Genomic DNA, 22719 nt, shown 5'->3' with positions numbered 1-22719 from the left:
GGAAAAACGTCAAATCCGTTTGTTTCAACTTTGATTACTATTAATTTGGCAAATAAATTATCAGATTCTGTCAAAGTAATTAATCATAGGTAATACAGCGATTGGGTATCATTACAAATTCAGTAATGGCCAAAGAGAGTTTCAGTACAAAGCGGTTTCGAATGTAATTTATATTGAATGATGATAGCCAGTTTAACAAAGCTAGCAAATCAATCGATATTATAATGTCCATAAAGTCGAAATAGATTTCCCCGGAAGTGGCACTTGATATAAAATGAAACGAGCGTATTGAATGTATGGATTGAATAAGAGGGCGAGAAATTGAATGTTTTTAGGTTACTTAATACGGGAAAAAAGATTTTTATTCATTTTTCGTCCATTACGTATAGCTTTATAGAAATCGCCAGTTATCCATTTCAACTTGCCCGGTTCTTTGTTAAATTTTCGCATTGAACTTCGTTATTATTCCTTTCCCGTGCCGATCCTGTCATTTTTGCAATTTTGTTACAGGCGGCAAAATTATTTCTATAATAGCGTCCGTTTTACCTGTTATCCAATGTCCCGATAAATCAATATGAAAACGTAAAGTTAGTGCTGTTGGCGAAAAGAAAACCCTACTATCGAGAACCTATAACATCCAGTTAGAATTAACTTATGTGACCCAGCAACTTTTTTACACAAACACTAACTTTTATGTATTTCGTGCTCGTGTCAGAGTGTAACGTATTGCCTAACTTTTGCCGGATTTGGATATATGGGTCAAAGATTTGATGGTGTTTGTCCAACTAAAACAAACAAAACAGCCAGGTAATGTGTAAAAATGTAATTTAATTTCTTGTTTCTGTACTGAATCAATATCTAAAATATTCAAAACCCATTTTAACAGTATTGGATTGGATATTATACTAACAATATTTTCTTTCCACTCCAATCTGTATTCTAAGTGCACTTTGCAGTTTGTGGTCTTTATTGTATGGTTATTTGCATACATTTGTACTCAAATGGCTATTACAAGGGCTATAAAGAGGTTTAACAGGCCACTATTATTATAACCTAAAAAGGCTCGTGTTTTAAAACTCGCGTCCCTTATCCGTTTGATATTTTTTAGTAAATTATTCAAATTTGTAATGCAGATTTTAAAAAAATTGACTAAAAATCAAATAGGATGTCGTTAATTTGGACAAATTAGCATAATTGTCAAAAACCTTTATGTGTGAGTTGGTTAACAATACCAAATATGTAAAGTAATGGCGTTTTCGATTGGCATTTTTAGTGCAAAACTTGTTTAAAAGCACTGTTACTGATAATACATTTTTAAATTTTTGTTAAAGTAAAAATTGGAGTGTTTTGACGTGCATCTGTGTATGTTAATCATATTTCGATCTGTCATAAACTTGAAAACTCTCAAATACCATAAAGCTATAGAATTAGAAAACTTTACTTTACAAGCAACACAATTAATTCAAATCCTGTTATTATGCATTTTATAGTTTGATAAGTTATTTTTTCTGTACAGTGGTAAGGTGTTACTGTCTATTGTGGATATATTCTGATCTGTCACAATGATGGTCACTGTCAAATACAATTCCATGAAGCTATCAAACTTTAAAACACTGCATAATGCAATCCAAAAGTTTTTAGTTTTTGTGTCACCTGGCAATTTTTCTATTACTTTAATTCTTTCAGCAAGTTTGAATTAATTTTCTTGCTTTGATATATGAATACGTTTTATGGTGAATTTACTTAAATGTCGTGTTTATTTCTAGGTCCCACCAATCGACTACCTCCGTCAGGTGACAGCGGACTTAGGAGGGGCGACCGGAACATCCGAAGGGAGTAGTCTTTCAGGGGGCACATCATCCACCTCCAAGTCCTCTGTTAGCACCTTAATAAAGCGATTTAACGAGGTAAGAATCTGGCACTTTTACTACCGAAAAAAACAAATAATTTGGTTTATTTTTATTATTATTATATTATTACTTGTAGGCTGCTGCTGAACTGAAAATAATTCAAAATAACCGATTTTTTACTGGTTTAACCTGGTGAAAGCCCATGATTGTGCTTTCCAACTGGCAACGTTGCAAAAGCCACTTTTGATCTAAAATGTTTTGACTGTTAAGAATTGCCCTAAAGTCTTGTAAAAGCAGTGTTACCATATTCAAAATAACCGACTTTTTGACATTTTTAACCTGAAATGAAGCCTAGAAAACCAGAATCAACTAAGGACATTGAAATGCAAACTTCGAAATTTGTTTTACATAGCAAAGCTCATTTAATTTGGTTTTGGCTTAAAAATCCTGCTTTTGTAAAGGCAGTGTTGCCGCATTTGAGTGTAAATATTACAGAATAACCGACTTTTTTAGTGGTTTAAACTGGCAACGCTGCAAAAGCCACTTTTTGATATAAAATGTTTTGACTGTTAAAAATTGCCCTAAAGTCTTGTAAAAGCAGTGTTACCATATTCAAAATAACCGACTTTTTGACTTTTTTAACCTGAAATGAAGTCTAGAAAACCAAAATCATCTAAGGACATTGAAATGCAAACTTCAAAATTTGTTTTACATAGCAAAGCTCATTCAATTTGGTTTTGGCTTAAAAATCCTGCTTTTGTAAAGGCAGTGTTGTTGCATTTGAGTGAAAATATTACAAAATAACCGACTTTTTGAGTGGTTTAAACTGGCAACGCTACAAAACCCTTTTTTTACTTGAAATTTCACTGTTATAACCGCTAAAATGTACCTTAAATCCTTGTAAAGGCAGTGTTGTCATATTGCTGCGGTGTTGTTTTTTACCTAGACTCTCCGAGCATTAAAAGGATTTTTAAGTCTAAAGTGCTTGCTCGTTGGTTTTAGTTGCAAGTATCGAATTTATACGGTTTAAGCATCTGGATGAAAGTTTGTTAATGGAAACTGTGTTTGAAACAACGTGAAGTATAAAAATTTCAACAAAAATGCTCCTGGATCATTCCATGCCAAAACAAACTTAATATAAGTTTGATTACTATAAATCCAGTTTTCTTCCTGTTTTTTTTTAATACATCATTACCTCCTTAATGGGGGTTTTTCTTGTCCAATTTGATATTATCTGTTCCTAGTTTTCCTGTTAATTGCTAGGGAATGAGGAAAAGCTTTTCAAATTAAAATCTCTCTACTAAACATAGAACAATTGTTAGCAGTCATAGAATTTACTACTTTTGCCCCAAGGGTACGTTAAAAGCTTTTTTGCTCCCATCACAGTAATTTTGCGGCAATTCCCTTTAAATTGCTGTTCAATAAATTAAAACACCAGAAGTGGCCACTTAGCCTTTCTGTATATTTACGAAGATGTTCTTTTTAGCTTTCTTCAACAGTAAAAAATATGATGGTTGTCTTGAAAAATCTGATAATAATCTGATAAAATAAGCTCAGTCAGGAGGGAGTATAGGAGTAGTTGTAATTTTCATTTAGGTACACTTTGATAATTACTCTTACTTTGACTGTTACTGGGTGAATTTTTCAATAGTACACAGCAAAACAATTATTTTTTAACCAACCTTTTTATTAGTTAATAGTTTGTGTATAATTTTTTAATCACTCTGTATAATTTCTGAAAGTGACAACCAGTAATACCAAGGCAGTTTTGACTTCTCAAAATTTGATAATTTTTCCTGATGCATTTTTATATTTTCTTTATCTAAAATACACTGGGCAATTCAAATTTGATCCTCATCATTTGGACCTTAGAAACTGTAAGAGTCTGACTTTGAAATTAGGGCATTTTTTACAGTTTTCTGTACTGATACTCAAAAACTGCAACTTATACTACAGGGTCTCACTAGAGTCAACTTTGAAGCAATTTTCTAATAATTAAGAGTAGACAATGATCAAATCTGAACCCAGAATAGACAGAAAATTAATTTACTGAAAATTTGTAACAGGATTTTATAACGTTTTTTCTTTACAAAGTCAAATCCAGGTAATTCTAAGCCACACTTCCACAATTTTTCTCGTTGTATTTAAGAAATTTGAGTAGTTTCTACATACTGCAAAATATAAGCAAAGTTACTTAACTGTAATTGCAATATAACACAAAAATTAATCTAACGTGGGAAGTTATAAAACTCATCTCCTAAATCGCTTTGATATCCAAAGGCATAATAAAAATTGGTTAGCACACATTTTTCACTTGATAAACCTACATACAAGAATAATCAACCAACAACAACCTTTTTGATTTTGTTACCCTTGACTTTGATTTAAAAAAATCGGTTTAACCCCGGCTTGTTTATGTTTGCCCCTGGTTTGTAAACATCAAAAGAAAAACTGCAGAAAAAGTGGCACATTTCTCCAGACACTTTCTGTTTGCTTCACGTTGCCGGTAATTGAATTTCACACATGTTTTTCGACTTTTGACTCGTCAGCCCAGATGCTTGATTTCCACGTAAAATTGGATTTTCACCTTAGACCAGGTGCATTAATAATAGTTCAACCGGAATATTGCCTTTATAGGAAGGTCACACGGTTGTATTCAGACGAATGATTCCGAGAACGCTTTATGTTGCGATCAAGGTTCTCGGACTATGATCCTAGCCAAGAATATCAAAAAGACCATTAATCACTGCAGGGAAAATTCCATATCCAACTTTCGTCATCGAAGAAGTTTTTCACGATTATAATGAGTGCGGTGGAAAACTGAAAATTAGTCCTCTTGGTATCATTAATTGGAGTCATTGATTTATTTCGAATTCTTGTTAAATAACACGAGAATGGGAATCGGGGAAAAAAATAGGTCGGCTAAACGGCTTATCCCCGAACGAATGGAATACTCTGGTAAAAAGCGGAATTTAAATTAATTGCCTGCTGCCAAATTTAAGCAGTGATTTATTTGCCGCAACCAAACCGAAGAGAATGGATAAAGTTGCAAATTTTCCCGAATTTCTTGTACAGGGTGTCATCAAAACATAAGTTGATAAGCATTATGTCATTTTCTTGAAAAAGGCTTCCTAAAGAAAATCCTTTAGTCATAAAACCTGTATTAAAAAATGATGAAAATTGACTTAAGAAGCTTAAAAATGAGCTTTTTTGCCAGTTTTCATAGTTTTCAGACAAATTGAATTACTTTAGTCTTGACAATTGACTTAGAAACAATTGAATTGACTTGAAAACGGTAAAAATTGACTTTAGAGGCTTCAAAATTGTCTTTGTAACTAGTTTCCATTGTTTTCAGACAAATTGAAAGACTTTAGTCTTGGAAATTGACTTGGAAGCTGTGAAAATTGAATTGAGAGGCTTCAAAAATGGTCTTTCTTGCCAGTTTTCATAGATTTCAGACAAACTGAAGTACTTTAGTCTTGACAATTGACTTTGAAACCATTGAATTGACTTGAAAACGGTAAAAATTGACTTTAGGGGCTTCAAAATTATTAAACTAGTTTCCATAGTTTTAAGACAAATTAAAAGACTTTAGTCTTGGTAATTGACTTAGAAGCTGTGAAAATTGACTTAAAAGGCTTAAAAACTGTCTTTGTAGTCAGTGGTCGTAGTTTTCAGATAAATTGAAAGACTTCAGCATTGAAAATTGGCTTGTAGACATGAAAAACTACTTTTTCTAGAATATTGACTACAAATTCACACATTTAAACCTTAAAAATTGACTTGGACACTAAAAAGTGACTCTGAACCACTGAAAAATGGCATACAAAGCTTAAAATTTCCATTTGAAGTAAGTTTTCATAGTTTGAAAACAAATTTCAATATTACAGTCTTGAAAATAGTCTAAAATGAAATCTAGACTGTTTTTAGTGCTTTAAGACTGTTTTCAGTCTGAAAAATCAACTTTCAAGACTACCTTTACAAGTTTTTGACTTATCAGGCCTGAAAGCCAGTTTGTACACTGTCCATAGTCTTTCCTAAGAAATTCGGACTGGTTTTAACGCTTGAAGACAGAAAAATGCAGTTTTAGACGATTTTATATGTAAAAGTCAAGTTTCAGGCTCTTCAGTAATGAAAGTAAAAAATTTTGACCCTAAATGCTACGATATTTGTCTTGAAAAATAATTTTTAGAACTGAATTAGTCTGAAAACTTAATTTGGACTGTTTTCAGTGTTTAATTGAATTCTAGACTTGTTTCAGTTGTACACCAATTAAACTCCTGAAAATAGACTTTTGGACTCTTTTTAGTCTTAGTTAAATTGTTTCTAGCCTTAAAAATTAATTTTTAGACTATTTTTAGTAGTAAAAAATTGAACGCCAGTAAAAATTAGTCTAATAATCTGTTTTTTTTTTCTATTTTCAGTATCAAAAATCAACTTGTTAACCTCTCAGATGACCAGATTTTAATCCTTTTGAACTATTTTAAAGTGAAAGATACAATATAAACCAGGTAGACAGTGGTAATTGCCCCAGACTGGTAAAAAACTCATTAAGTAGATCTACAGGGTGGATTTATTATCATGCAAGCTGAAATTTGCTGTTTTATTTGTTGCCTTAATTTCAGAGGACACTCTGTATAAAAATTCATTTGAAATTGCTGCAGTTCATTCTTTGTACTAGGATTGAAATACAGAGTTTTCAAAAGTTTAGTTAAAACTGTCAAAATTTCAAATTTGAAAAACTATCCAAATTTGTACAGGGTGTTCAATCGCAAAAAGTGGGTTTTTCTATGTAAAAAGCTTTTGCTGCAACGTTTTTTGTCATAATTCTGAGATTGTTGAAGCAATTTTGATCAAATTTGGTACAAGTACTTATAAAATTGATACCCATTACTTGACGAAATTAACTTTTGTCTAAACTGTTCAGTCATTACTAAATTATTATTATTATAAAACTAACTAAATAGGTCAGACTGGTAATACGTCATTTATGCATAATTCTATATTTTCTTCTTGTCTGGTAAGCAATTCGATGGTCACGTTTCTATTACTGATGTATACAATTTTCTTTCGTAATTGTATTATATGAATCTGTATATTGAACAACAAAGAGATGCAACCAGCTTGTTTGTTTTCACGAATTTCAATTATTATTCCTTCCACAAGAAAGATACTCTAAACCTATTATTAATTAATGTAATATTGAGTAGATTTTCGTGAGAAATCATTATTATTACCCACAAAATGGATAATTTTGCCATTTTGTTTGCATGCTAAACATTCAGTTTGCTGAAACGTCCTTTTTTGCCTAAAACTTAAAAAAAGGTGAGAACAACTGAATTGTTAGAAATTCAGTTATTTTGTAGTCATTTTCTCTTGTTTTATGCTGCAGTGTTATCAATTTTAATATTTTGACCTATTTTTCCGTTATTTGACACCTCAAAATTGTTAAGTTGGTCACTTTAGAGCACTGTTGCTCTGTTGAAAAGAGTAAAATAGACAAACTTGACTATTGTGGCTTTGGAACGGTTTGGAGTGTCATTTTATCTTAATGCAGTTTGTAAAACTGACAGTTTTGTCATTTTTTGACGCCTTTTCCTTGTGTAGCAAGTTTGATGTTCTCAATGCACTAACTCCCTAATGGTACTAACTCTCAATGCACTAACTCCCTAATGATGGTGGTGAAATGAGTATTTCAAGAACTACAACTGTCCAATTGTAGCCCAAAAAACTATGAAACTCTAAAAAACTTGGAAATTGATAAATTTTATAGAAACCACATTCAAGTCACTTTAGAGTTGACAGTTGTAATGCAGCTGTTAGTACCGAAAATGACTCGTGTACGGTCAAAACTGTCAAACTTACCATACCATAAACCTATCAAACTATAAAATAAGAAAACCTAAAAGGAGAGAAAAGACGAAAATTGTTATCATAAACATCAAAGAACACTAATAATCAAAAACTTAATAAGAAAAAAATACAATTAAATAATAGACCGGTAAATGATTTAAACCTAAATTTAGATTTTTCTTATACTTTTAATTTTACTGTCCTTTTTCCCTTTATTCCATATTTTTTTGTTTTTGTGTTTTTCTTAAAATTTTTGTGTTTCAGGTTGTTATTATACATAAAGTGTTCTTTATGTTGTTTTGAAGATTTCTTTGCTTCTAGTTTTAAAAATTACACTTTAAGTCATATTTTATGTGGTATGGATTTTCAAATTTTCAGCTTGAAAATTGACCTGAAAGCTTTGAAAATTACTTTTAAACGTTGAATATTTGACTCAAATACTTGTAATTGAACTATTAAGTCAATTTTCAGGTTTGTTACTATCAATTATTTGCTTCTATCTTTAAAAATTAGACTTAAAATCATATTTCAACGGTATTCGCTTGGATTTTCACATTTTCAGTTTAAAAATTGACCTGAATGCTTTGAAATTTACTTTTAAAAGTTGATTGTCTCAGATACTTGCAATTGAACTATCAAGTAAATTTTTAGCTTTGTGACTATCAATTCTTTGTTGCTAGTCTGAAAAATTACACTTTAATTATAATGTTATGTGTTTTGGCATGGATTTCCAGATTTTCAGCTTGAAAATTAACCTGAAAGCTTAGAAAATGACTTTTAAACGTTGAATATTTGACTCAGATACTTGCAATTGTACTATCAAGTTAATTTTCAGGTTTGTGACTATCAATTCTTTGCTTCTATCCTTAAAAATTAGACTTAAAGTCATATTTCAAGGGTATTCGCTTGGATTTTCACATTTTCAGTTTAAAAATTGACTTTTAAACGTTGATGATTGCCTCAGATACGTGCAATTGAACTATCAAGTCAATTTTCAGGTTTGTGACTATCAATTCGTTGTTGTTACTATTAAAAATTACACTTTAAGTCATATTTTAAGTGTCTTAGCTTGGAAATTCATATTTCGAGCTTGAAAATTTACTTAAAAGCTTTGATATTGTCGCTATCAATTATTTGCTTCTATCTCTAAAAATTAGACTTAGTCGTCATATTTCAAGAAAATTTGAATGGATTTTTACATTTTTAGTTTAAAAATTGACCTAAAAGCTTTAAAATTGACTTTTAAACGTTGATGATTATCTCAGATACTTGCAATTGAACTACCAAGTCAGTTTTTAGGTTGGTGACTATCAATTCTTTGTTGCTAGTCTTAAAAATTACACTTTAAGTCATATTTTGTGTCTTTGCCTCTGGTTATCACAGTTTGAGCTTGAAAATTGATCTAAAAACTTGATGATTAGCTCAGAGACTTACAATTAGACTATCAAGTAAATGTTTAACTTTGTGACTATCAATTCTTTGCTTCTAGTCTTAACAATTGCACTTTAAGTCATATTTTAAGTGTCTTGGCTTGGAAACTCATATTTTGAGCATGAAAATTAACCTAAAAGCTTTGATATTGAGTTTTAAAATTTAAATATTGACTCAGATACTTGCAATTGAACTATCAAGTCAATTTTTAGGTTTGTGGCTATCAATTCTTTGTTGCTAGTATTAAAAATTACACTTTAAGTCATATTTTATGTGCTTTGCCTTTGGTTATCATAGTTTGAGCTTGAAAATTGATCTAAAAACTTTAAAATTGAGTTTTAAACATTGATGATTAACTCAGAGACTTACAATTAGACTTTCAAGTAAATGTTTAGCTTTGTGACTATCAATTCTTTGCTTCTAGTCTTAACAATTCCACTTTAAGTCATAATTTAAGTGTCTTGGCTTGGAAACTCATATTTTGAGCTTGAAAATTAACCTAAAAGCTTTGATATTGAGTTTTAAAATTTAAATATTGACTCAGATACTTGCAATTGAACTATTAAGTCAATTTTTAGGTTTGTGACTATCAATTCTTTGTTGCTAGTCTTAAAAATTACACTTTAAGTCATATTTTGTGTCTTTGCCTCTGGTTATCACAGTTTGAGCTTGAAAATTGATCTAAAAACTTGATGATTAGCTCAGAGACTTACAATTAGACTATCAAGTAAATGTTTAGCTTTGTGACTATCAATTCTTTGCTTCTAGTCTTAACAATTCCACTTTAAGTCATAATTTAAGTGTCTTGGCTTGGAAACTCATATTTTGAGCTTGAAAATTAACCTAAAAGCTTTGATATTGAGTTTTAAAATTTAAATATTGACTCAGATACTTGCAATTGAACTATTAAGTCAATTTTTAGGTTTGTGACTATCAATTCTTTGTTGCTAGTCTTAAAAATTACACTTTAAGTCATATTTTACGTGCTTTGCCTTTGGTTATCACAGTTTGAGCTTGAAAATTGACCTAATAACTTTGATATTGAGTTTTAAACATTGATGATTAGTTCAGAGACTTACAATTAGACTATTAAGTAAATGTTTAGCTTTGTGACTATCAATTCTTTGCTTCTAGTCTTAACAATTACACTTTAAGTCATATTTTAAGTGTCTTGGCTTGGAAACTCATATTTTGAGCTTGAAAATTAACCTAAAAGCTTTGATATTGAGTTTTAAAATTTAAATATTGACTCAGATACTTGCAATTCAACTATCAAGTCAATTTTTAGGTTTATGACTAGAATTTTTTTAAATATAACCTTTTTAAGTTTCTTTCCTAAGTTTCTTCGCTTCTAGAGTTAAAAATTAGACATTAAATATTTTCTTTTTTTAATTCCTGTCCTACGATATCTTAAATCTTCTTTGCCGTTTTACTACTGTTTTTAAATGGTTTTTAATTCTAGAGTGTTTTTTAATGCTGTATTACTTATATGATTCTGTACACGAAGCAAATGATTTTTCTCTCTTCTGTTCCCCTTTTTCTGTTTTTTTACGTTGTTCTTTACTTTGTAATGAACATTTATTATTTCTCTAATTCCTGTTTTTTCTCACGCTTTTTTCTTCATTCTTCGGTGCTATTGTACTACCCCATTTGTGGTGTGGTTTGTATGCAAATTTTTTCTTGTTTTAAACAGATTTTCTTTTTATTTTAGGTTAGTGCTTGGGTAACACAACTGATCATATCGCAGCCCACCCACGATGCCAGACGAGCAGTGGTTTCCTGCGTCCTGCGGGTGGCTCTTTCCTCGTGGAACATTGGAAATTTCAATGGAGCCATGGAAATTATTGCAGGACTCAAGTAAGTAATTTTTTTTGTAATGAAATTTCCATTTTCAACCGCGACAAACGATTTTAATCACAAACAGAAAAAAACAAAATTCAACAAACCATCAAACGTTTGTCCTTATCATTTTAGCGTTAGTTTTAATGGGAAAACTTTTCAGTTTTTGTTTGTACACCTAGCTTTTAATGTTGTTTGGAAAAACTTCAAATTATCTTTAATGACCTCTCTCACGTAAACGTCGTTTTTAATCTTTCCCATAAAACGGAAACAACTTCTCCCACAGATCATCCCAAAGCTGTAACAGTTAAATCAGCGTTTTAATGGGAAAACTGCCGATTAAAGTTTCCATAGGTTTCCCCTCTCGTGCGAACTGATAAAAGCGGAACAGTTTCGCGTTTCCATAGATTTACCATTAGAAAAAAAGGGACTTTCGAGCCAAAGTCGAATTTCACCTGTCGTGAAAATTGCTTTTGTGTAAAATACACTAGTCAACGTTTTGTTTGACGCAAAACGGTTTTAAGATTGTTTCCATGTAAGCGTTAGGTGCATTTACATAAAAGGCAATCTTCCTCTGGAAATCGTGTTTTAGTTTCAAATAGGAAATGTCAAGGATTAGTTTAAATTTAGCTGTTTTTGGTTAAATTTTTTAACTAACACAAATCGTTAAAACCCAGTTTTACTCAGGAAAATACCTTTTTGACTTATTTGAAAACTTCAAATATGTTTTCCTTTAAAGTTCGACATTATAATAACATTGTTAGCCATTGTCAATAGCAGCATAAATCCATATCCCAAAGCCAGAAAACTGTGTCAATTTTTGGAACTTGTGACCTGGGGATTTGTGAACTTTACCTAGAGCTCCTAAAGCTGTTCTAAGGGCAGGGGTTTCTTTCGGCCTCCAGCAGATTTAAGGTTGTAGGCCGGCGGAAACTACTTGCCCTTTAACAGGGTTTCGTCGATGATTGAATTTAGTAACCATTGTTTTCAAAGGGTGATTAAAACGGTCTTTTTCTCACTCCAAGTGGGTTTTGTCTGACTGTCTTTCTGGCAGTTCAACTTTGACACCGCTTTTCTCCCTGACTGTACTAAATTTTTGTAGTGTGTTTTTCATTGGATAGGAAATTGAATGAGGATTCCAAAAATGTGCTTAAAACAATAATTTTCTTACTCCAAGTGGGTTTTATAGGCGATTTTGTCTCTGACTATCTTTTCATATTGTGTTTCTGACAGTTCAAACTTTGACACCGCTTTTCTCACTGACTGTACCAAATATTGTAGTGTTTTTTCAGGTTTTAGGATAGGAAATTTAATGAGGATTCGAAAAATGTGCTTAGAAATCTAATTTTCTTATTTTAAGTGGGTTTCAAAAGCAATTTTGTCCCTGACTGTCTTTTCAAACTGTGTGGCTGACAGTTCAAACTTTGATACCGCTTTTGTTCCTGACTGTCCCTGATATTGTAATATTTTTTTCATGTTGTTTCATAGGAAATTTAATGAAGATTACAAAAATGTGCTTAGAACAGTCATTATCTTACTACAAGCGGGTTTTACAGTCAATTTTGTCCCTGACTGTCTTTTCAAACTGTGTTTCTGGTAGTTCAAACTTTGACACCGCTTTTCTCCCTGACTGTACTAAATTTTATAGTGTATTTTTCAGTTATTGGATAGGAAATTTAATAAGGATTCCAAAAATGTGCTTAAAATAATAATTTTCTTACTCCAAGTGGGTTTTATAGGCGATTTTGTCTCTGACTATCTTTTCATATTGTGTTTCTAACAGTTCAAAGTTTGACACCGCTTTTCTCACTGACTGTACCAAATATTGTAGTGTTTTTTCAGGTTTTAGGATAGGAAATTTAATGAGGATTCCAAAAATGTGCTTAGAAATCTAATTTTCTTATTTTAAGTGGGTTTCAAAAGCAATTTTGTCCCTGACTGTTTTTTCAAACTGTGTGGCTGACAGTTCAAACTTTGATACCGCTTTTGTTCCTGACTGTACCTGATATTGTAATGTTTTTTTCATGTTGTTTGATAGGAAATTTAATGAAGATTACAAAAATGTGCTTAGAACAGTCATTATCTCACTACAAGCGGGTTTTAGAGGCAATTTTGTCCTTGACTGTCGTTTCAAACTGTGTTTCTGGCAGTTCAAACTTTGACACCGCTTTTCTCCCTGACGGTATTAAATTTTATAGTGTATTTTTCAGTTATTGGATAGGAAATTTAATGAGGATTCCAAAAATGTGCTTAAAATAATAATTTTCTTACTGCAAGTGGGTTTTATAGGCGATTTTGTCTCTGACTATCTTTTCATATTGTGTTTCTAATAGTTCAAACTTTGACACCGCTTTTCTCACTGACTGTACCAAATATTGTAGTGTTTCTTCAGGTTTTAGAATAGGAAATTTAATGAGGATTCCAAAAATGTGCTTAGAACTGTCATTATCTTACTACAAGCAGGTTTTAGAGGCAATTTTATTCCTGACTGTCGTTTCAAACTGTGTTTCTGGCAGTTCATATTTTGACACTACTTTTCCCCCTGACTGTACCAAATTTTGTAGTGTTTTTTAGGTTAGTGGATAGGGAATTTAATAAAGATTTCAAAAATGCATTTAAAACAGTCATTTTCTCACTCCAAGCAGTGGTCTTTACAGTCGGTTTTGTCACTGACTGTCCTTTCAAATTTTGATCCGCTTTTCTCCCTGATTGTACCAAATTTAATAGCGTTTTTTAGGTTATTAAATAAGAAATCTAATGAGGATTCCAAAAATGGACTTAAAACAGTAATTTCCCCACTTCAAGTGAGTTTTACAGGCGATTTTGTCCCTGACTGTTCTTTTAAACTGTGTTTTTGTAGTTCAAACTTTGATACCGCTTTGCTCCTTGACTGTACCAAATTTTGTAATTTTTTTCAGGTTGTTGAATAATAAATTTAATGAGGATTTCAAATATATATTTAAAACAGTCATTTTCTCACTCCAAGTGGACTTTACAGTCGGTTTTGTCACTGACTGTCCTTTCAAATTTTGATCCGCTTTTCTCCCTGATTGTACCAAATTTAATAGTGTTTTTTTAGGTTATTAAATAAGAAATCTAATGAGGATTCCAAAAATGAACTTAAAACAGTAATTTTCTCACTTCAAGTGGGTTTTAAAGGCGATTTTATCCCTGACTGTCCTTTCAAACTGTGTTTCTGGCAGTTCAAACTTTGTCACCACTTTTCTCCCTGACTGTACCAAATTTTGTAGCGTTTTTTGAAATCATTAGATAGGAAATTTAATAAGGATTCTAAAATTGTGCTTAAAAATTCAAAACTCTTTCAGATCGAACAAACTCAAACCGTTTTGGCTGTCGATCACCGAAAAAGACACTCTACCCGTCCTCAACTTCTTGTCGGCGGCTTTGCTGTCCGCAGAGTACGACAGAGCCCTCAGTCGTGCCCTGGCCATGGCCGAATGTCCGGTGGTACCATTTTTTGGAGCTTTCCTCAGGGAACTTAGGGAGATATTGGCCAGCAGCATCCCGGAAACGGGAAATCCGTGCGGAAAACCACCGAAAAGCAGCAGAGCTGAACAGGCACAACAAAGACAAGTGGTAGGTGAGAAAGTTTTTTAGGAAAAACTGTACAAACTGTTTTTTTTTTGCAAAGAAAAGAAGCACCCTAAGGGCACGCTGTCGTCTTTCTGTCCGGTAATTCGGAAATATAATAAGAAATCACAAAGCTGAAAAATTGAAATTTGTCCCTTTTGTTGGGTAATTCGTAATTCTGTCCGGGACTTTCCGAAAGTATTACGCAGCCTGTCAAATACGGTTGGAAGTAATAAACTCATTATCAGTCCGCTTTTGATAATCAATTAGGGCGCTTTTCGAAAGGGTTTTAATGCGGGCACTAATTGCGGAATTAATTGTTTTTGAGATGGGATATCAGTTTAACAATATGCAGGAAAGACAGTTAGTTCAGTTTGTAACAGAATACCCATCATTATACACTCATCATATTATAACATTATGATTTTTCTTCTAATAATTTAAATTCTTTCTTAGTTAGTTTCTTTTTGAAGATGTTACAAAAGAATAATCTTGGTTCATCAAAAAAGCTTCAAATCTTGTTTTTGGACATATTTCATGAAAAAGATAATTTCAAGTTTCTGTCATCTTCGATGAGCTAATTTACTTGAAATCTTCTGGATCTTCAATGTTTTTAGCACGTAATAGCTCTTTTCATAAGTGTTAGTTAGAATTTCAGAAATATCTTTGTAGAGTGAAAAATTTGAAAAAAAAACTGGTATGCAGACTGTACCAAAAAGTTATTTAAAATACCTATAATACAGTTAAAATGAAACAAAATAAAGTTTTGGCCAGTATTTTTAAAATTTGGGAAATACGGCCCTTCAAATTGCTGTGTAGGCGGTAAACTAACCTTAAAGTCCACGGATGAACAAACATGCTTCAGTCAGATTGTTCTACAAGTTTTGAATTGAAACTACAGAAAAATCAGGTAAATTGCAATGAAACACAGTTTCAGAAAATGTTTTCAAAATCTGGAAGTTACGTCCCTGAAATTTCCTGTGTAGACAGTAAAATAATCTTAAAATCCAGAGACGTATTGCATGTTTTCATAAACAACTTTTGCTTCAGTTAAACTGTGAAAAATACCATAAAAAATGAAGGAAAATTAGTTGAAACGCAATGAAACACGTTTTTTAGTTAGTATTTTCAGAATCTGGAAGTTACGGCCCTGAAATTTGCTGTGTAGATAGTAAATGGACTTTAGAATTCAGAGATGTATTGCACTTTTTCTATAAACAACCCTTACTTCGCTCAAACTGTGATAAATACTATTAAAAATTAAGGGAAGCCAGTTGAAAAGCAACAAAAAGGATTTCAGTCAGTGCTTTTGAAATATGAAAGTTACGGCCCTGAAATTTGCGGTGTATTCAGTAAAATGATCATAAAATCCAGGGACGTACTGAATTTTTTTCATTCACATTCGTTGCTTCACTCAAATTGCTATAAATAACATTGAAAATTTAGGAAAGAGTCTTGAAATGCAACGAGACACAATTTTAGTAAGTATTTCTGAAATCTGAGGGTTACGATCTTGAAATTTGCTGTGAAGACATTAATTTCAAGATCTAATATATTCACACTTGAAAATCCAGTGTCGTACTGTACTTTTTTATAATAAAACCCTACTTCACTCAAACTGCGATAAATATCTTTGAAAAGGAAGGAAAGTCAGTTAAAATGCAATGAAACACAATTCAGTCAGTATTTCCAAAATTTGGAAGTTACGGCCCTGATTTTTTTTTTCTGTAGGTAATAAACTGACCTTAAAATCCAGTAATGTACTGAATCTTTTTCTTAAGCAATCCTTACTTCACTGAAACTGTAATAAATACCAATGAAAATGGAGGAATGTCAGTAGAAATGCAATGAAACACACATGATTTGAACATTTCCAAATTTTAGTTAAAATTTAAGTTTACGGCCCTGAAATTTAGTATGTAGGCAATAAATTGATGTTAAAATCCAGAAATATACTGAATTTTTTTCAAAAACAACCGTTATTTCACTTTAACTGTGATAAGTGAAATAGAAAAGTTTGACCATTGAAAATGAAGAAAAATCTATGGTGGGCCATATGTATGTAGGACTAAAGTAAACTGACTTTCCAGTTATACATAACTATAAGTATGGGAATCTCAATTTCTGCAATGTTAACCACCATAAAATTTAATATGTACAGGGTGGTTCAGTTTCCATGCCGGAAACTTCAGAGAGCGATAGAGAATCGAAAAATAATAGGAGTTTGCATTATAAACTATATAAAAATTTTAAATTGTATTTTTTTTATTCCAGTTATGTAGGGCATGACAAGATACATCTAGTCCAAATTTGAGCTAAATATCTCTAAAACTGTAAGAACTATAAAGCAAAAACTAAAAAATTTAATAAAACTTTAACCCCCTGTATTTCTTTAACAAAGCTTTTCTCGAATATAGTTTCTAATGCAAACTCATCTTAAGTTTCCGCCATGGAAACTGGACCATTCTGTATATTAATTTGGTTTAAATTAAATGACAAAAAAAGGGTTTAATTATTCAAGCGTCCCACACTGTATAACTTGCATTCATTTATACATGTCGTCACTGTTCCATTTCCAGACCCTCTTGTAAATTATATGACCTCTTTTTGTCACCATTTCTGGAACAAAGAACGGTAATAAAATATGAGCAGAAAAGGGTTTGACAGCTATCCAAATCAGTCTGGATATTTGCAATCTGTGACTGGGTAAATAATGTTTACGCCTGGAAATATGTATTTTTGATTGATTTAAAGTAACTTTTCCTATATTATAGCAAATGTACCATTTTTGTTTATCACTTCAATTCAATATTTCACTTTTTGTGTTCGTATTATTTAAATTGGTTTTACAAATACAAATAATGTATGATTTTTTTAATGGGGAAGTTTACTGTGATTGCCCTGTCGGACAGGGCGCACTAAATGAAATTTTTGATAATTTAAATGCCATGGAAATCCCATGTTTTGATCCAACTTTTTGAACCTAGTTCATATCGGATTACAACGGAGAGGACCACCACTTCACCAAGATTGGACCCGGGGGACTAATCAACCTGGAGAAGATCTATCGCACCCAAGCGGTTATGGACCACATTTCATTGTGCCATCAACACTATCACACTAGAAATCGACTCGGTCCCACTGTCAGCCTTATAAACTATTTGAAGTGAGTTTTCGTTGGTTTGTTTGATTTCTATTTAAATGGAAAATCCAGGACTTGTACACCGAACGAATCCAGAGTTTTGGCAGCGTCACCACCGCAAACTGCAGAATTGGACGGTGAATACGACGTGGACGTGGACGATTACCATCCGGTACAACCTTTAGTCCACGATCATGGTGTTAGTTTTGTTTGTCTTTCATCTCCTCATACGAAAATTGACCAACACGTTATGCAGGTAAGTTCATATTTGCACAAGAAACTGCCATAACAGTTATGCAAACATGGAAAATATGTAAGAAGACGAGAATGAACGCTAGAATTCTTGTCTTTCTGAAACATTATTAAAGAAAATTGATGCAAAAAAAAATCTACAGAAAAACTTAATATTCTACAGAAAAAATGTAATATTTTAGTGAGTATGAGGTTAAAATACCTGAAAGAGGATCAATACAGTGTGTACAGGATAACAGATTTTGAAATCGGTTTGAGATTTGTTAAATGAGGAAAAAAGTGATTTTTTTTTGATTTTACGTTTTATTTATTTGTGCCTTTTTATTCCGAATTCAATGATGTATAACACTTTATGGTTTTTAAATGCGTTTTACTCTTTTTCCGTCTGTTCCAAAATGCCTAGTCAAAGTTAAATAAAACTTTTTGACTTTTTTTTGATAATGTGCCATAAATGCCCTAGGAAAAAATTGAAAATTTTAGTTTTTCCTTTTTTACAGCTAAACCGAGCATTTTATAAGAAAATTAGAGTTTGCCATTTAGACCGTTTTCGAGATATTTCCAAAAAAGTACGAAATTAAATGACCACCTTTGACGCCATCTAGCGTTCAAACGGGATAGCTTAGCGGTACGTGCTCAACGTCACGTGATAGCCCCCTTCAATGACTATCTACGGTCTTATGATGTGTTTCTACTGAGTGTTTCAAATAAGCGAGTTATTAGCAATTTTATGGTAAAGTGTACCAAAATTGTGTGAAAATTACTGTTTTTTGCAGTTTTAGATTAGGGTACCTTGTAAAGCACCATATTGGTACTATCTCAATGAAATTCCTGTTATAAACTAATTTGGACCTCAGACACTCAAATCCCATGTCAAAATGACGCTAATTGGTACCATTTTTGAGATTATTTTGATTTTTGTCATTTCTAGGTATCTTTCAGGGCGTGGCTTCCTTATAAGGGCCGTAATCGCCTTTTGGCACCCTACACCACTTTTAAACTATCAACCCAAAAGTATTGGCCCGGTCAAAGTTGATTTAAAAATTTTGAATTTTTTTCAAAAATTTGTTAGGGAACCCCCTTGAAAAAATTGGAAAAAAAAGGTTTTTATTTTTTTACAGTCAAACCGAGCATTTTGTAAGAAAATTGTATATACAGGGTAATTCAAATTCGACCCTCACCATTGGGATCTCAGAAACCATAAGAGATACGAGAAAGTTTAAATTGGGGCAAAGTTGCGCAATTTAAAGCTCAACCAAATGCTGTTTTAAAAATTTTGATTTTCCGAGTACTTCCGAAGATATCCGAAAAAAACTGAAAATTTGATTTTTTGTTTTTATTTATTTCTAACCTTATTTGAAGAGATATCCCAAAACTAAAAGCATCTTTTCATTGCCACTTTTTCCTAGCTATTCGATGATGGATTCAAATTTGCCACACGACATTTCGTTTTCTGTCAGTCATCATCAACTTTCTTTTTTCTTATGGGCGCCATATTGGATTTTTAGCCCACCAAATAGTACGTTTTATTCTGATTTTAGTGATGTATCATAACTTATGATTTGCTTCATAAATAACAAAATAATTCAATAAAAACTATTTTTACTTTAGTTATTGGCTTTGAGTTAATGGGCCGTTTTAAAAAATGTCATTATTTGACAGTACCTACTTGTCAAACACGATAATTCGGACGATCATTAGAGCGTCAATCATAGTTAAAAATGTATCTAGAAAAGAAACCCCCGCAGAAAATGTTATTATTATACAAGCATTGCTGAACTATTTAGGTTAATCAGAAAAAGAGATTTGTTAGCATTATCTCTAACTTAAAAGGTTTATTTATGTTTCCAAGAGAAAGATCATCATTTTAGGAACTTCATTTTTTGCCAAATTTAATTTTTTTATAATGTTAAGTGCAAGTTTGTAGTTATTTATACAGTAAGTGACAAACCATTTTTTATTCATTCATATTTATTCGAGTGAATAAACCGGTTTAAGTCACGTGTCTTATACAGTATTTTATTAAATTTCGACTTTTTATATTAAAAAAAAAAACTAAAATTACAGTTCTATTATTTGCACCGCGCCCCGTAGATGTAACATTGATGTTTGTTTGTTTACATCTGTAAATAAGCGAATGTCATTCAGAGTGATTTAATAGTTATTTATACAGCAAGTGACTTAAACCATTTTTTATTCACGAAAAGAACAACTAGGTCCACAAGCGTAGCGAGTGGCCTAAGCTCTTCGAGTGAATAAACCGGTTTAAGTCACGTGTACACCTTTGTGACTAAGTATGTTCAGGCCAATTGCGTGTGACAAGTACTACCAAGTAATCTTCATAAAACGTCTCATTAACTCAAAGGTAACAAAGATAAAATCTCTAAAAGCTCTAATGATCGTCCGAATTATCGTGTTTGACAAGTACTGTCAAATAATGACATTTTTTAAAACGGCCCATTAACTCAAAGCCAATAACTAAAGTAAAAATAGTTTTTATTGAATCATTTTGTTATTTATGAAGCAAATCATAAGTTATTATACATCACTAAAATCAGAATAAAACGTACTATTTGGTGGGCTAAAAATCCAATATGGCGCCCATAAGAAAAAAGAAAGTTGATGATGGCTGCCAAAAAACGAAACGTCGTGTGGCAAATTTGAATCCATCATCGAATAGCTAGGAAAAAGTGGCAATGAAAAGGTGCTTTTAGTTTTGGAATATCTCTTCAAATAAGATTAGAAATAAATAAAAACAAAAAATCAAATTTTCAGTTTTTTTCGGATATCTTCGGAAGTACTCGGAAAATCAAAATTTTTAAAACAGCATTTGGTTGAGCTTTAAATTGCGCAACTTTGCCCCAATTTAAACTTTCTCGTATCTCTTATAGTTTCCGAGATCCCAATGGTGAGGGTCGAATTTGAATTACCCTGTATAATAAAAGTTGCGTCTTATCAGGACACGTGTAGAATAAAAATTTCAAGTTTGTCAGTTGAACCGTTTTCGAGATATTTACAAAAAAGTGCCAAATTAAATAACGAATTTTGACGCCATCTAGCGGTCAAACCGGACAACGTAGTCGCGCCTGCTCAACGTCACGTGATAGCTCTATTCATTAGCTATCTTCATCTCTATGACGTGTTTTTTCTGAATGTTTCAAATAAAGGAGTTATTACAAATTTTCTGGTAAAGTGCACCGAAATTGTATCAAAATTACTGTTTTTTTTGCAGTTTTACATTAGGGTACCTTGTGAAGCACCATATTGGTACTATCTCAATGAAATTACTGTTATAGACTAATTTGGACTTCAGAAATTCAATTCTAGTGTCAAAATGACGCTATCTGGTACCATTTTTGAGATGATTTTGATTTTTGTCATTTCCAGGTACCTTTCAGGGCGTGGCTTCCTTATAAGGGCCGTAATTGCTTTTTAGCATCCTACGCCACTTTTCAACTATCAACCCAAAAGTATTGGTCCGGTCAAAGTTGATTTAAAAATTTTAAAATTTTTTCGAAAATTTGCTTGGGTACCCCCTTGAAATGATTGGAAAAAAAAGGTTTTTATTTTTTTACAGTCAAACCGAGCATTTTATAAGAAAATTGTGTATATAATAAAAGTTGTGTCTTATCGAGACACGTGTATAATAAAAATTTCAAGTTTGTAAGTTGAATAGTTTTGGAGATATTTTCAAAAAAGTACTAAACTAAATAACGAATTTTGACGCCACCTAGCGGTCAAACCGGACAACGTATCCGCGCCTGCTCAACGTCACGTGATAGCCCTCTTCATTGGCTATCTACGGTTCTATGAGGTGTTTATACTGTGTGTTTCAAATAAGCGAGTAATTTCCGATTAACTGATACGATGCAGAAACTATGTCCAAAAATAGACTTGCCCGCCGTGTGTTTTTTCAAAATATCTCAACAACCGGAAAAGAAAATGATATTTTTCTAAAACTGAAATTATTAAAAGGCAATGATGAGCCAACTTTTCTCCCATTTAACCACATCTGGACACACTCTGAGAACGATTTCCTCCTCCGGAGCTGGGGGATTAAAATGCATTACCGATATCGGTTTCAGCGGGGCGTAAACCTGGAGGGTTTTTCTGCATGAAAGCGAGTGACCTTGACCCACTTTTTTCTGATGAGTGTTTTGTTATACATTTATTGATCTACTACGATTCTCCGGTTTCAACAATCCACCAGCCTAACCTAAATATAGAGGGTTTTTAAATTTTAAAACCGTCTGCGCCCTCGCCTTTATTTATGATTTATGTTTTTAGCGAGCCCTTTTGTTGATAAGGGTCGACGTTTTGTGTGGGTGTCCCGGATTAGTCCCATCACGAGTGAAAATAGAATGTTGCATGTGAAAATAGCGTTTTTGGTGTACATTTATCACTTTGACTGTTAAATACACCGTCATTTTTGCAGTTCAAACTTTGACAGTCGTTTCCTACCTGACTGTACCGGTTTGTTTAGTGTTTTAGGTTTCCAGATAGGAAATTTAATAAGGATTCCAAAAATGTGTTTGAAAATATGATTCAGTCACTTTAAATGAGTTTTAAAGACGATGTCGCAGACTGTCTTTTAAACCGTCACTTTTACATTTCAAATTTAGACAGTGCTTCTCTCCCTTTCTCTAGCAAGTTTGTCCGTGTTTTTTTAGGTAATTGAATAGGAAATTCAATGAGGTTTCCAAAAATGTGCTTAAAAAGTTGATCCGGTTACTACAAGTGGGTTTTACAAGCAATTTTGTAACA

The 22719-nt window shown here is 32.3% G+C and overlaps 1 protein-coding gene across 5 annotated transcripts in view; it reads left to right on the top strand.

The window, feature by feature from the left end:
* Positions 1–22719, top strand: part of LOC145735122 (1-phosphatidylinositol 4,5-bisphosphate phosphodiesterase epsilon-1-like) — a 119844-nt gene that overhangs the window by 73378 nt on the left and 23747 nt on the right. For 4 of the 5 annotated variants that reach the window (XM_081988879.1, XM_081988882.1, XM_081988880.1 and 1 more), the window contains exons 4-8: positions 1767–1907; positions 10846–10991; positions 14300–14570; positions 17552–17730; positions 17779–17962. In XM_081988879.1, the coding sequence (XP_081845005.1) occupies positions 1767–1907; positions 10846–10991; positions 14300–14570; positions 17552–17730; positions 17779–17962 (921 nt within the window). Of the gene's footprint in view, positions 1–1766; positions 1908–10845; positions 10992–14299; positions 14575–17551; positions 17731–17778; positions 17963–22719 lie in introns of those variants that run through there. The other variant, XM_081988883.1, reaches the window with a different exon arrangement.

Source organism: Ips typographus, linkage group LG11 (genome assembly GCF_016097725.1).
Source record: "Ips typographus isolate SLU linkage group LG11, UJ_Ityp_2.0, whole genome shotgun sequence".
Lineage (NCBI taxonomy): Eukaryota > Metazoa > Arthropoda > Insecta > Coleoptera > Curculionidae > Ips > Ips typographus.
Note: the sequence above shows the minus strand (reverse complement) of the source record. Positions and strands in the feature narration are given on the sequence as shown.